The sequence below is a fragment of the Colossoma macropomum genome, unplaced genomic scaffold (genome assembly GCF_904425465.1).
Source record: "Colossoma macropomum unplaced genomic scaffold, Colossoma_macropomum, whole genome shotgun sequence".
NCBI classification, from domain to species: domain Eukaryota; kingdom Metazoa; phylum Chordata; class Actinopteri; order Characiformes; family Serrasalmidae; genus Colossoma; species Colossoma macropomum.
In genome coordinates, this window is record NW_023494804.1 from 8,760,243 (window position 1) to 8,774,718 (window position 14,476).

A 14,476-nucleotide genomic window follows, 5' to 3' on the forward strand; every position below is an offset into this window, starting at 1 on the left:
AGAGTTAGTTTCATTGTGTTTATTTCTAACAGTGCATTCATTTCCTAATCTGTGCATATCTGTGTGTTTGGTTAGCCCCAGGTTAGGCCCAGAGTGGAGTCCATGTCCACTCTGAAGTTCACAGCTAGTCTGTTGGCACTGAAAGAGAAAGAAACGTCTGCATCAACTCTACCTCTATTTCTTCGAGATACAGGAGACTTGAAACTGACAATTGAGAGAGCACAGGTCAGCCAACTCTTTACTGAGTTGCATTTTTTATACATATGAACTTATTATGTTTTCTGTAATCGACTTGAGTATATTCACAAATCAAACTCGATACAACAAGCCTTTAAAGTAATGTTTGTGAAAGCAGCTAATATAAATGTGAGAGTTCCAGATGAAAAAAATGCATACACAACCACAAAGATACGCCAATGACCATCATTGTTGGTGGGTGCTGCTGCAAATTAGAAAATGCTGAATTTTTAATGAGCCAAATTATGCCTATAGCAGACCTGCACAAATACAGTCCCTGGTGGGCCAGTGTCCAGTGCAGTTAGGTTCTCACAGCCCGCCTGCTACTTTTAACAGATTTTGCCCTGCGTTTCCGCTTGCTTTAGTTTACTCCTTATTTTATTCTTCCTCCCTGCTGTCACTACCTTAAAACAGTATTAATCCTGGCACGCTGGAGTCACAGACAGAATTTAGTACCGAGGTCCATGAGGCCCACACTATGTTAAGTGTCACATGTAGCATGTTCTATGTAAGAATGTCGAGTTTTAGCATTCAGCAAGTGAAGGTTAATATCTTGCTATATCAGTGTGTTATGGAGAGTTTATCAAGACTAAAAATGTATATGGTGCTGTTTAAAAGCATTACTTGATGTATATCTTTTTTAATTTTAGACTGGTGTTTTTTTAATATATATTATTTTATGTTTTTGTAACTACACTGTAATTTAATCTGCTCTATCTTTAGAAAATATGAAGTTTTATTTGCGTGATGATGGTTCCGGACTCAAAACTTGAGTTCCAGATTTGGAGGTTTGTTGTGTGCTGGGTTGGACTCGGGCTGTATTCAGGTTTGAACAGTTTTCAGGCCCAGTTAAAGCCCCGATAGACCATAATCTCACCTACTAGGATTATATACCTGTAGCTGATTTGGACAAGAATGTTGCCCGGCCATACTTATCCTTTTTGCTCTTTGTGGTTCTCCAGGTTGAGGATGATGACGAGGACTCTGATGTAGGCCAGTACACTCACTCAGTTATGGAAGATGGTGGGAGGCTAGAGTTTGCCTCGATGTTTGACACCCTTCATGCTCAGTCCCTTGCTGATCCAGAAGACTCGGAGCAAGGCTCCTCGGCTCTTCTGGAGGAACTGGCCATGGTGCGCCGAAACCTGCTAACGGCCTGGGCTCTCGGAGTGTCCCATGGTGGCATCATGGATCAGAGAGAGCGTTTGCTGAAATACGCTGTTTCCTGTGCCATTCGGTTGGCCCGCGTGCTCCGGATCGCTCTCCCAGCGGTGCAGCCATACAGGGAGGATAGAGGAACCTGGACCTCTCATGTATTTGACCTCCTCAGGTCTCTGCTCTGCTTCCTGCCGTGGGATTCCCCTCATCAGGGAAGCCGCAGCTGCTTTAGGGTTGTGGTGGACCTCATTCAACGTTTTGCACATTTCTTTCTCCCCTTATCCGTGGCCAGCGTTCCTTCCTCTAAGAACTTCACAGCAGCTCTTCTTATTCTCCAGGAGGCGTCCGAGAGTCTGGATCAAACATACACTTTGCCTCAGAAGACGGTGCATCTGGACCAGAATGATTGTTCTCCTTGTCCTTCAGACATGTTCTTTGTCCCACTATTATGGGAAGGCAAAGAGGCTGAAGCTGTGACGCCACAGCTGCCGCTGCTGAACAGACCCTCAAACAGGTTCTCTTGATTTTTAAGGTCGTTGAAAGAGATGGTGAATCAAGATTGTTTTTCTTGCTAATTTGGTGCATGTATGTTTTTAACCTTTTCTAGATTGGTAACTATATGGAGGGAATTGTACAAGCAGGCCTTGCAGTATCGGGCAGAGTTATACAATCAAAGAAACCCAGCAAGCCAGAGCAAGGAACTAGAGAACATATCAGACATCATTTCTCAAATCCAGGAAGCTGTACAAAGAGCTGGACATCATCTGGAGGAAAGCCCTGCCCTGCATAACACAACAGGTCAGACTTAGTCGACCAGTAAGTTCATACATGAAAAGGGCCCATATCGTTGGAAAAAGTGGGTTTTACTCACTTTTTGTGAAATGGAAGTTTGATGTACTATATAAACATTAAAGTTTCCAACTGTACCATTCACTCCCTAGTCTGTTCAGTCCATGTTGGAAACTAAGCTACAAAAACAGCACGTTTTAAATCGATTGTTTTTGTGTTATCACAAAAATCAACCCATTTACATTTATTCAGCTATTATGCTTTAGCCCTACCTATTCATAGCAAGATTATTAGAAGTGTATCAGCATGAAGTGCTTTTTAAATGCGACACAATATACAGCACTGAAAGGGTTCTACTATTTCTATGAATTAAATAACCCGTTTTCAGTACTATATAGAACCCTCCTTGCCAGGAGTGTAGGATGTAGGCCCTTTAAGTTCATTCAGACAGAAAATGGCTTTTATTTTTTAAATTACAGTTGTTTTTGATATAAGAAGAGTTCAGGATTGATTTGCTTCTTTTGCAGGATGTTTGTTGCTTCTTTTTTTCCCAAAGTACTTTTTCTTTTCATAAAGTGTTCTAATTGGATTCAAAACATCTTCCTTTGCAGGGAATCTCTTAGCATTTCTAGTGGACTGACTCATATTTCTTTAACTGCAGGAGAACAGCACTTCATTTTAGGTGAATACAGTGAATGTGTCCAGGCATGGCGAGTCCAGTTGTGGGCAGAAAGAGAAAGGGGTAGGCCTTTAACATCACGTCATGCTGACTTTATGATCATTTCAGTTAGAATTAAATTACATTCACATAAGCCTCTGTCATAGACCCTTGTCCATGCATGTCATGCAGCTGGTCCACGGACGTGTTTTCTTGAGACACGCTACTGCCTGGCTCTTCTGTTTGGCCAGCTTTTCCAGTATCGGCTAAGGGAGGCCCAGGCCATGTGTGACTCCCTGGCCAGGCGGTTACAATCACAAAGTGGCCAGGTGATAGAAGATGACCAAGAAAACTGTGGTAAGGTCCACATAAATAATAAAACTCCAAAAGAATATCATCTGTCACCTCCAGACATTTTCTTTCTCATTATGAGCAATTTTCATGTTTTACTGTTTTGAGAAACAGGTGTTTCTCTGTGGCTTATTAATTCTATGTAACCAGAAACTGAAGCACAATGTGTCAATATTCAGTGCTCACAGTCTCCTCCTTCTTAGATGAGGCGGACTTTGGGGGCTGGCTACCACAGTGGGTGAACAGCGAAGTCGCCTGTGCAGTGGTGCAGTCTCTGGGCAGGTTCATGGCCTCCTACTTCACTAACCAGCCGCTTGCCATCTTCCCACCACACAATGTGGACATCCTGCCTCCTCTACATCTACCTCTGTGTGAGTAACAACATAAGAACCTGGAAAAGGGTTGACTGATAATGGCTAGATACAGAGATTTTCCATTGATTACTGGAGAATTCACACTGTGTACTGTGTCAGTGTCAGGGCGGCGCATGGTGGTGCTGTCTCAGAGTAGGGTGGCGGGTGCAGTGCGATCACAGCACCTGTCAGAAGTGTGGACGGTGGACTATGCTCTGGAGCTCCTCCTGTTGGGTGGGCTGTTGCCTGAAGCTGTGTGGCTGGCTCAGAGCCTGGGTGACTGGAAAACTGCTGCCTCCCTTAGCCTGGCCTACACCACCTACTGCAGGCAGCAATATGACTTCAGCAGGTCTGTTTTGGCTTACTCCAGCTAGGGTTCAGGGTTTATACCCAGTTAGAATATTCTGCCATCTTGCACTATAGATGTAATGTTTGGGATGCTTTGTTGTAATAGAAGTTATGATTTCATAAGCTTGCCTTGATCTGTCCTTTAAAAAAAAAAGATATTCACATATCTAATTTAGAGCAGTGGTCACCAGCCCTGCTCCTGGAGATCTACTTTCTTTAGACTTTTGCTCCAAAACTAATCCATCACATCTGATCTGTCAAATTATTGCCTTAAGTAGCTGAATAAGATGTGCTAGATTTGGGTTAGAGATTAAACCTGTAGGACAGTAGACCTCCAGGAAAAGGGTTAGTCACCACTAATCTATAATGATGATAAATAAAGAGTTTTTGCCTTTTGCTTTAGGCTGAAATGGAAAGAGCTGCACATCCCTACAGAATTGCAGCCTGGCTGTATCTTTCAGACTCAGCTGGAGTCATTAATGGGCTGCATGACTGGGTTTGATGGAAGTGGCCAAGCTTTCAAAACTGGAACAGGTTTGCGCTTTAGTTAATTTTATTCCTACATAAAGGAAAGCTATTGACCCACGTACTGTGCGTGCGTGCGTGCGTGCGTGCGTGCGTGCGTGCGTGCGTGTGTGTGTGTGTATACATACATACAGACCCACTCACGATCGCTGCTGTCAGTATGAAACCTCATATCTCCAAAATGATAACTTTACAGGAGAAAGAGCAAGCATACCTTAATTTTAATATAAGTATATTTTGGCTATTTCTGGAGGTCCGTTCTTCACAAAATTTACACCTACCTTTTTCTCTCTCAGATACAGTGGAAGTAGAAGACATGGAGTTACTACAGGCCTCAGTGCAGGAAATCCTGAAGGCTTCAGTCATGGCTGATGTGGATGTTGTCTCTCAGCCCCTCACCCAACTGCTGGATTCAGCCAAAGAGCATGCTTCCTCTCTCCCCATGCTTGTGCCTCCTGCATTCTACCTGCCGGCACCTCCTCTGTACTGTCCACAGCCTGCTCCTAACACACAGGTACTCTCCACAGAACCTGCAGTAAGCCATAGGCTATATCTAGCTCAAAAGCACCAACACAGCTAATAATGAATGAAAGCAGTAGGTAATAGATTACCGTTGTTTTGACTGATCATTTAAAAGTTGTAGAAAACTAAGCATGGACTCAAGAACAGACACTGAATGCAGGCATATATTTCAGCCAATATTAGCATTTTTATTGCCATTTAAACTTTCTTGCTATAATGTCTCTGTGTTCTTCTCAGGACTCAGTTGAAGGTGGAGTGCTGGCCCTGGAGAGAGAGTTGCGCTGCCATGTTGCTGGAGTGTTGCAGCGAGTGCTGCTGCTGTTCAGAGCTGCCCACTGCTCCCGGCCTGCTGCCCAGTGGTACATAAGCAGCCTGCGCCGCTGCCGCCAGATCTTCCGCAAGGTAAACATTTTAGCTGCCTCTCATTTGGGCACCTCAGCTTGTAGATTTATTGAATTCATTTTAAAGAAGTGCCTGCTTTCTGGCAATGGTTTATTAACAGGTCAGAAAGGACAGTGTGGAGTCTAAAGATGATATCTTGCCAGAGGGCTTGAAGAAGTTCACTAACCGCCGTAGGTTTTTCCGCCTGGGGCACAGTGGGCATGGAGACATGGACAACGTTGCTAAACAGACAATAGGTGTGTATGTTTTTATAGGTTACAATAGAGTCTCACTGCGAAGATATGAAAGTAACAGTTAAGAGATTCTAACAGAATTTAAGAACAGAAGTTTTCAGCTAACCATCTCAGGTTTGATCAGTACCTACAGGAGATAATGTCTTTTTGCTCAGTAGATAGTGTACAACATTTTAGGCTTGCATAGTCTATATCTCAGAAAGGAATAAAGCCTGAAAATGTGTTAATTGTGCTAAGTGATATCATTTCCTAAAAGTACTAAGGTAATCATTAGACCTTCGGTGTTGACCGCATTATCTGACGCAACATTTGTGAGGTTATTTCTATTATTAGCTTCTAATTCTCTCTTTCATTGTGTATCCAGTTTATTTTTTTTCAAATGATTGCTGTGTATAAATGTATGCGTGTGTCTGCATGTGTTCCTCAGTGTGCTTCAGGGAGTTGTGTGGGCTGTGCTGGATGCTAAATGTTCGTGACCAGCTCACTGTTTCCTGTAGAAAGTATCAGACTGCTAGAACCAAGTCTCAAAACTCTGAGGTGCACTACACAAAAATCACCCAACAGAGCCCTAATGTTAATTAATAATTCTATTATAGATATTCTAATAGAAGTCTGGACTGGCAGTGCTGTTTTTTTTCTGTATGGAGTGCTTTGTGTTGCAGTTAATAGACGTTAATGTGTCCGAGCTGTGCGAGGAGGCCCTGCGCTGGGTTTGCCGCCTGCTGCCCTTTTCCCGCTTCCTCAGTGCTGAAGAGATACTGCAGGACTTGGCCCTCAGCCTGGTGGCCGAACTGCCTCCTATTCCAATGGTAAAGACCAGCCTATTCAGAATACTCTGTGTCCATCAGCAACTCAAGCTGGTGTCTAAACCCCTCTTGTGCTTTCTTCTCCCCAAATGGGCAGGTGGCAGAGACACTGGTCAGGATATTTCCAGAAGAGGAGGAATCTGTCCGGGTACCTCTGCGGGACAAGTACAGCTCACTGATGCAAAGATTAAGGCCCTGCACTGTGCAGACCTCAAAACAAGGTTAAACATGACTGTTGGGTTAGCCTCTCTAGAAAGTGCACTACACACAGTTTCAGTGCACTGCATAAGACATCCTACATATACTTTCATTCAAGTTTGAAATGTCTTGTTATAATCTTTGTTTTATATGGATCATTCTACCAAATTGGTTCAAAGTCAAGGTTCAAATTGGTATATTTCGGTGATTTAGTGACTTGAAAATATGGGACAGCATTTTTAATACTTTTTTTATTAACAAATTAAACTAAATTATCCATCTAATTATCTATTTAATTTTTTTTTTTGCCAGAATTTTTTTCTGTCGCAAGATTTGATCACCATTCGAAAAATAACTCTGGATATTGATAAAATCAGTTAGTTAAATTTCTTACATTTATTTTGCAGCTTCCTTGTAATTATTTGAAATCTGTAAAAGGGCACCTGACAAGCTTATTAGAAAGATTTTTTATGTATCTATTTGGATTCAAATGTTATTGAAAACATTGATGAACTTTTGAACAGTAGTGTTTTGAAATGGAGGTACTGTGACAATCTCCGTATATCATCACTGTCATGACAAAACCAAATACAGATAGATTTTGTTCCAACGATGATATGAATGTAATCGATTGTATTTGCTTATCAGTAACAAGTACCAATTTATGCATAGCCGCACAGCCAAGTGGTGGTCAGGAGGAAGAGGAGCCTGAGACTATGATGCTGCTGATACAGGATCAGCGGAGGCAGCGCTGCCGAGAGGAGCGGCGTTTGGCTAAGACTCTGGCCCCGCTGGAGCGGCATCTCTGGGAGAGAGAGGAAGAGGAGGAGCGGGGAGGAGCTGCTACGATATTAAGCCGATTCTCTCTGGGCACTAGCTTGAGTAACAGCACGTTGACAGATTGTGAGCGGCCCCTAGTGGGCAGTGAGGGGGACACTGCTGATACATTGTCAGAGCCTCTCTCTCCAGACCTGCAGGCCAGATCACCTTACAGGTACTCTTACTAATGTCATTACTGTTACATCTCCCCTTACCACCCAAACTCAAAGCTAATTGATTATCATCAAAGAACACAAATAACCACTGATCTCTCCCATAGTAGTAAGACACATTTAACAAAATAACACAGAAATAGTGGTAATAAAGGTCATATGCAAAAGTTTTCAGATTTGGAAAGAACATAAAGTGTGGCTTGTGCAAATGTTTTGATGTTTTAATTTGTTCAATATGTTAACCTCAGCAAATAAATAGAAATTTTGCACAAAAATTAGCAGAAAATTGCCATATTTAAGTTTGTTCCCTATAGGGAATGCGGTCTGCAATGTAGTCTGTGAGAGCAGTTGGTTGTTGGTTTATACAGTGGCAAAAGACAAACAGGACTATTGTCTGTCAACTGGTCACATCATTTTAAGGCAGCACGTTGCCCTGTTACTGTTATATCTTAATCTTGATTGTACTGTGAAAAAGTGAAAAACAGCTGCTTTGCTTTAAATGATTGCATGTGCTTCCATGTTTTTCCAGCTCCAAGTCATCTAAAGCTCAGGACAGCCCTGAACAATCAAAAATTAAGAAAAAAGGGAACAGAAGCTCCAAGTCTGTGACCAAGGGACCAGTCCAGGTGTCAGTTACAGAGCAAGGAGATGACAAAGATCACTCCTTACCAGCTGTGGGAACATGGTTGTTTGAGCTTGATGATGAGGAATATCTCCGCTTTTTGGAGCTTTTCTTCAGCTATGTGCTGGAGAAGGACAGCCTAGACTCAGAGGAGTCAGAGCTTCCTCTGCTGAGCAGCTTTTCATCAGAGCTGCATGATCGAGAGCTTCACTCTGACACCTTCGACATGCTGACTGCACTGAAACGCCGCAAAGCTGGCCGAAAACGGGATGTGGTGCTCCCTGTGTTTCGCGCTGGCCACTGCTTTCAAACACTTCCAGATACTCCTGAGCCACCCCTCTCAATCGGTCTCGCTGCATCTATAATCAGTGAGACCCACACAACTCGGACCAGCATGGCTGTTCAGCCTCTCCCTGGGAAACAGCCAGGTTTATTTAGCCTTCGCCAGAATGGTAGCCAGGCCCATATTGAGGCACAACTCAGGGGGTCTGCTGTCAGTGCCGAAATGAGCTCAGTCCAGAACTCGTTCCCATGGACTCCACAAACAGAGCGCTGGCCTGTTAAGACTGTATCCCGCCCTGATGTGGACCTTCAGCTGGAGCTGGACTCCAAGATGGAAGCTCAGTTTCCCCAGCTGGGCAGGCTGCTGGAATGGATGCTCCGCTGGGCAGACAGAAGCGTCCTGGTCATTCAGCCCAGCAGAAAGAAGCCAGAGGGTGCAGGCGAGCCTGTGGTCATCAGAGCCAAAGCCTCAGCTCCTGCTGTGCTCTTTGCTCTTAGGCTGTTGGAGCAGAGATTTACTGCTGCCCTGCTGGGTGTTGACAAGCACTGTGTCCAGCTTAAAGTGAGTTATTGTTTAAGATGTTTGTCCATTATTTTGTTCTGAATTGTACTGATTGGTCTTTAACCTTTTAAACCCTAAGCATCCCAATTTCAGTTCCTCAGTCTTGTAACTAGGAAATTAGTTTCATAGTAGTTACTGAATATTTTATTGCAAGCAGTGTTTCCCATCAGAATTTCCCACATATTTGAAATATACTGTGGTGCTGAGGCGGGGAGTAGGGGGACGGGGGCAGACACCAACTCAAGAGCATAAATAAATAACTAAATTCAAAATAATACCTGACCTGACCTGCCTGGCTCAGTTTTAGACTGGCATCTTTGTTAGAACTGCAAACGATGGTGATCTCTTTCTGAGCCTTTTTGCACCAGAAGGTCTCACTACAGCCTACCAGCAGTTTTTATGGGCTTGGGCAGGAAAAATAACATTGAACTGAAGTGTTTTATGACTGACAGCAGAGACCCGAATTGCTGGCAAAGAGCGTTAAGCACATGTCAAGAACAAAGAATGAGGTAGACTCCAAATGTGCCTTTTACATGAATACCAGCTCCAAAATGCACTTCTCTATGATATAGCCTTTTTCTGACTGTATGTCAGTATAGTTTACGCTGGATTAATGACAGCAAAGCACTTACCTGGCACAGTGAATCTGCACACATCAGGGTACTTGAGCTACAAGTCTCTCCTCCTTCTTGTGCGACTTCTTGTTCAAATAATTTTCAGTGCTTGAAGGTTAGGTACATATTAACTGAGTCACTAGTGTAACTGCAATTAGGCATTCTTTTGAACTGAAAGAAGACAAGGACTAGTGTTTGTGCTGCTCACTCTTCTGCTGTCTCCATTACTCTCTTTCTCTCACTCTTCTCCTTCCCTGACCCAAGCTGCTTTCATGTAGCAATAAAATTGCCATTATTTTTGTGTTAAAATGAATGTTCAGCATTTTAAAATGAGTCAAAATTTTCCTGGGTGGTGTTCCTATACCTGGGTGCACCGTCAAAGTGTAATCTATGTGTGGGAAACACTGGTGAGGTTAATATCTGTAAGTAAGCCTTGCAATTAATAACTGAACAGTGTAGAGCAATAAAAGCATGTTTAGAGGTGTATTAATAAAATATTCTTGAGGGCTGTTAAGCTTTACTTAAACATGGTTTCGTTCTTGACACAGGTTCCGGAGAGGGAGATTACTGTGGCTCCTGTCCTCCAGCCCCAGTCTGGCTGGAGGAAGGAGAGAGAGAGCAGTGTGGACACCGGCTACCCTGCTTCAGAAGGGACCCCTATCACCCTGCCTGATCTGGACCCTCAGCAGGGACACAGCTCTAGGTGAGTACCTGTTGTGCTTCAAGAATGAACATGTAGCTCTGTGTCCTGTGCTCCGTTTAACCCCTGATAGACGAATATACAAATTATTTTGAAGTCCCTGCTAACAGGAGTTCCTCAAAAAAGGGACTTGCTAAACATTTTTTAAACTAATCACTGATCACAAATCAAACTGTGCCTGGTTTCCCAAAAGGATCTTAGTTCCACGATCATCATAACTGCTTGATTATCTTAACTGGCCCATTGTGATGCTTGCTGTACCATTTAAGAATCGTCTTTGTGCTAAGGTGCTTTTGGAAAACCCAGACCTGTTCAGTTTTTCTGCAGCATTGTTTTATTCTGCAGGATGTGTGAGTCTGTGGAGATTCAGGAAGACAAAAGCGTCTCTCACTTGTCTGAGCCTGAGGACATAACCTCTGATCCTGAGATGAAAAGAGAGGACAATAGAAGAGAGAGCGAACTGCTCCCAGTGTCTGAATCAGAAGGTAAGAACTTTGCTGGAGTTACCAGCCTGAATAATGAACCATTTTGATTATGTTGCTGATTGCTACTTAAATAGTGATCTTCTCCTTTTAGATGGCTGTTTCCAAGAGTCTTTGTGTTCTTTTTGCAGATTACAGCAGTATTGTGGAGACCTTGGAAGGTTCTTTATTTGGGCCAAATATTTCTGTTCAAATCAAGACCCAGAGCAGAACACTTAGACTTCCCAGAGAGCAGGTGAACACAACTGCCTGAGAACATTCCAGTTAAATGTACCAGACCATATAGTGGCTGCTTTCTAAATTCAGTGATTCGCTGTTTTCTTCTTCAGGCTTTGACGTTGGCAGATTTGGAATGCCCAGAGACGACTGATGAGTCGTCCGAATCTCAGTAAGTTCAGTTCAGTGCTTGAATTAAAATTATGTTAATATTGTAGAACCCCTTTTTCAACAGGAGCATTTAAAGCATCCCAAGGCTTGGCTCTAGCCAATAAGTCTTTAGTCATACAGGTTGCCATGGTTTGAGTGTAAACAAAGCACCTCCTTTGACTGTGTGGGTAAACTGAAACCAAGCAACTGACATTGTTTTGTTCTGTATTCAAGCTTTGATGATCTAACATCAAGATGTCTCTGTTATAGCTCTGAGGAAGGTGGCATATGCCACAGCACACCTGTAGAACCTGGAAATGAAACAGCATCCAGGCAAGTACCTAAACTGAGTACCAAGCTGAAGTTTTGTATACATACATTCGTCTTAATGCTTTACCACTATACTGTAGGATCCGTCATAGTTCTGATTAACATTTTGACACTTTTGACGATTGTAACTTTTACTTTAAAAGTACTTTACTTTGTACTTTACCACAACATTTCCATTATCTGTAAGTATAAAAGTTTTGTAAGTTTTATCTCTGTTACTCATTTAGTCCTCTACATGAGGCTCCAAAACCAGCATCTCTTCAGAAGACTGATCAGGAATGTCTCCCAGTGTCAGACCCTCCAATTGTGCCTGGAACTTCAAGCCATCCTCCCAGTGGAGCGTTGCCCCAGAGCGGAGCTGACGCACACCCAGATCCAGTCAGACAGCTTCTCCAGGATGAGCTTTTCAGATTAGTGCAAGTGAGTGAAAAGCAGAGCTGAATGTTTAGTAACTTTTTTGTATTTGAAAAAATTATCTTCTTTTACCTACTTTCTTTTGTATTTTAGTTGCAGCAGATCAACTTCATGAGTCTTATGCAAGTTGTGGGAGCCTCCTTTGCAAACCTGCCCCTTTCCCAAGCCAACCCGCTGCTGGCACAGCTCAGTGTGCCTTCCTCCCATGCCACTGCACCTGCACAAACCCAGGACCAAGCCAGCGTACCCACTGTGGCACAGTCTGCAGATCGTCCTCAAAGCATAAACAGTCAAACAACTCAAAACGTAAGACTAGACAATGCAGATGAGCAGATCTCTGTTTCTGAGCCCCAGAACAGGAAAACCAGAGCTGCTAACCAGCAGCCGTCCAGTGTGGAAGCAGAACCTGTACTGAGTCCTTGTGAAGAAAGAAGAAGTCCTATTGATTCAAGATTCAACACTCAGGTAAAAAAAATCTAAAATGAGATATTTCCAAACAAGTTATAAGTTAATGTCACAAATAATGTGTCAGCTGTTCGTCTGTTTGTTCTGACTGTAGGAAATCCAACAGCTGACTATTCGTTCAGATTGGTCTAGAGGTGACCAGACAGCAGGAAGACCTTTTATTCGTCCATCTCAAGGGCTTCTCACCACTGTGGAGAATCAAGCTCCCCCATCGGCGCTTTCCAATGGCAGGTCTCATGACCGTCCTGTCTTTAACCCCCCAGAGATGACCACCCCTGTAATGCAGGGGCTGAAGCTTCTCCAGTTGCCTCCTTCTCAATCGGCTCTACTTCGTCCCCCTCTTCCGGTCACAGTAAGAGAGGCCTGGGGCCCCCAGCCCCTTCACCTCAACCTCAGTCAGTATGAGTCCAGTGTGAGCAGGAGAGCAGAGGAGGACAGTAGGAGGTGTGCTGAACCCACAGCACCACCAGCACACCTAAACCTTAACCAGTACCCCAAACAAGCTCGACTATGCTTCCCAAAAGTACCATCTATGAGGGAGGCGGAGAAGGAAGCCCTTCGCCTGCCTCCTGCACCCCAAACAGGGCTCCCACTACTGCGTTTTCCTCCTGCCACCCAGGCTCAACACATCCAGCTGCCTCACATCCCTTTCTCTGCTACAGTGAAGCAGCCCACATTGGGCCCTACAGCAGTGGGTCACTACCCCAGACTTCACCTGCTGCGCGCTGAGCCTGACCCACCAAGTACAGTAAGCTCTAGTCCACTCTACACCCAAAACATTTCAAGCCAGAAGCTAAATGGTGCTCCATGCATTACCATTCAAATGTTTAGACATTTTAAGTGTATCCAGAAGCAGGAGCAAAGAAGTAGATGGTTCTAGGATTGTTAAGAAAGCTTTACAGTGCCAATAATTGTGAAATTTGATATTTTAAATGACTAAAATGACTTCAAACGCTGTGCACGACAAAGAATTAAGAGAGTTAAGACATCTTAAATGTGTCCAGAATGAAGAGCAAAGCTGTAGATGGTTTTAAAATGCCTGAGAAAGCTGTACAGCACCAAAAATTGTTTATAATAAAATAATTAGCTTGACCAAAAATTACTGTTAAAAAAATAATGACTGTAAATTAATATTTTATTTTATTGTATATTGTTATTTAACTGTAAAATGACTTCTTGCAGCTCAGAGCATACTAGGGATATTAAAACATAAAAAAAAGTTTTGCCATATAGTTTACAATTTCTCAATCTTTATTTTACTACTTTAAGTTACTGCTGTATATATACAGTGGCCACCAAAGAAATTTGGACACCTTTAACCATATAACCATTTTTACAATGGTGTGGAGTTTGTGTTCATTGATGGTATCATGAACTCACAAGTGCACAATAGCATTTTGGATACAAACATACAAAGTCCTGCAAAGAAACTGTTTAAATGACAACAATTCAGCTGCGCTGTAAAAGAATACTTGACCAGAAGAACGTGACATAAAATAAATGCCCTTTGGTTTGACATTTTGTTTTCTAACACAATACACCTAATGGCACAAATGTCCAAATACTTTTTGGTGCCAGTTTGAAAGAAAAGTAGGATGTCAAGTGAATCCAAAGGTTTAAAGGTAGTGGAAATAATATTTGAACAAAGTTCTGTAATTATTGAATTGCAGGGTTTGCAGTACAGTGCGCCTCTTGTTCGTACTCCTCGTCTGATCCCGCTGGAGGAGCTGATGAGCTGGGCTGCAGTGAAGAAACAGGGAGCCGATTCCAAGCTCCAACTCCTCAAGGCAGACCAAGTTACACAGAGAAAAAGTACAGACGCCCCCTCCAGCAAGAGGTACCTATCTGACTTAGCTTCTTCCATTCGCTGATTTCATTCTTTCATAGGTTGCCAGAATGCTGTTCTGGAGCACCCTGTTCTTAAGCCTTTACTGGGTTTCGTGCATAATAGCTAGGATCTTGTAAGCAGAAAAGCAGTACTGTTTTCCAGCAGTTGTTCTCTAAAATTATTAATGATCTATTTATGCAGCCTCTCTGTATACTGTCATATCTATTTCCAATGTGAAG

The 14,476-nt window shown here is 43.0% G+C and overlaps 1 protein-coding gene across 1 annotated transcript in view; it reads left to right on the top strand.

The window, feature by feature from the left end:
• cplane1 (ciliogenesis and planar polarity effector 1) overlaps positions 1 to 14,476 on the top strand; it is a 29,601-nt gene that overhangs the window by 4,421 nt on the left and 10,704 nt on the right. The window contains exons 10-34 of the mRNA XM_036595094.1: positions 76 to 225; positions 1,200 to 1,909; positions 2,003 to 2,193; positions 2,846 to 2,926; positions 3,035 to 3,199; positions 3,397 to 3,564; positions 3,667 to 3,895; positions 4,298 to 4,428; positions 4,716 to 4,933; positions 5,179 to 5,343; positions 5,444 to 5,579; positions 6,004 to 6,113; positions 6,239 to 6,385; positions 6,480 to 6,603; positions 7,253 to 7,574; positions 8,102 to 9,038; positions 10,201 to 10,355; positions 10,698 to 10,837; positions 10,966 to 11,069; positions 11,164 to 11,222; positions 11,471 to 11,533; positions 11,758 to 11,950; positions 12,038 to 12,409; positions 12,504 to 13,157; positions 14,080 to 14,246. Coding sequence (XP_036450987.1) covers positions 76 to 225; positions 1,200 to 1,909; positions 2,003 to 2,193; positions 2,846 to 2,926; positions 3,035 to 3,199; positions 3,397 to 3,564; positions 3,667 to 3,895; positions 4,298 to 4,428; positions 4,716 to 4,933; positions 5,179 to 5,343; positions 5,444 to 5,579; positions 6,004 to 6,113; positions 6,239 to 6,385; positions 6,480 to 6,603; positions 7,253 to 7,574; positions 8,102 to 9,038; positions 10,201 to 10,355; positions 10,698 to 10,837; positions 10,966 to 11,069; positions 11,164 to 11,222; positions 11,471 to 11,533; positions 11,758 to 11,950; positions 12,038 to 12,409; positions 12,504 to 13,157; positions 14,080 to 14,246 — 5,891 coding nt within the window. The remainder of the gene's footprint in view (positions 1 to 75; positions 226 to 1,199; positions 1,910 to 2,002; positions 2,194 to 2,845; positions 2,927 to 3,034; positions 3,200 to 3,396; positions 3,565 to 3,666; positions 3,896 to 4,297; positions 4,429 to 4,715; positions 4,934 to 5,178; positions 5,344 to 5,443; positions 5,580 to 6,003; positions 6,114 to 6,238; positions 6,386 to 6,479; positions 6,604 to 7,252; positions 7,575 to 8,101; positions 9,039 to 10,200; positions 10,356 to 10,697; positions 10,838 to 10,965; positions 11,070 to 11,163; positions 11,223 to 11,470; positions 11,534 to 11,757; positions 11,951 to 12,037; positions 12,410 to 12,503; positions 13,158 to 14,079; positions 14,247 to 14,476) is intronic.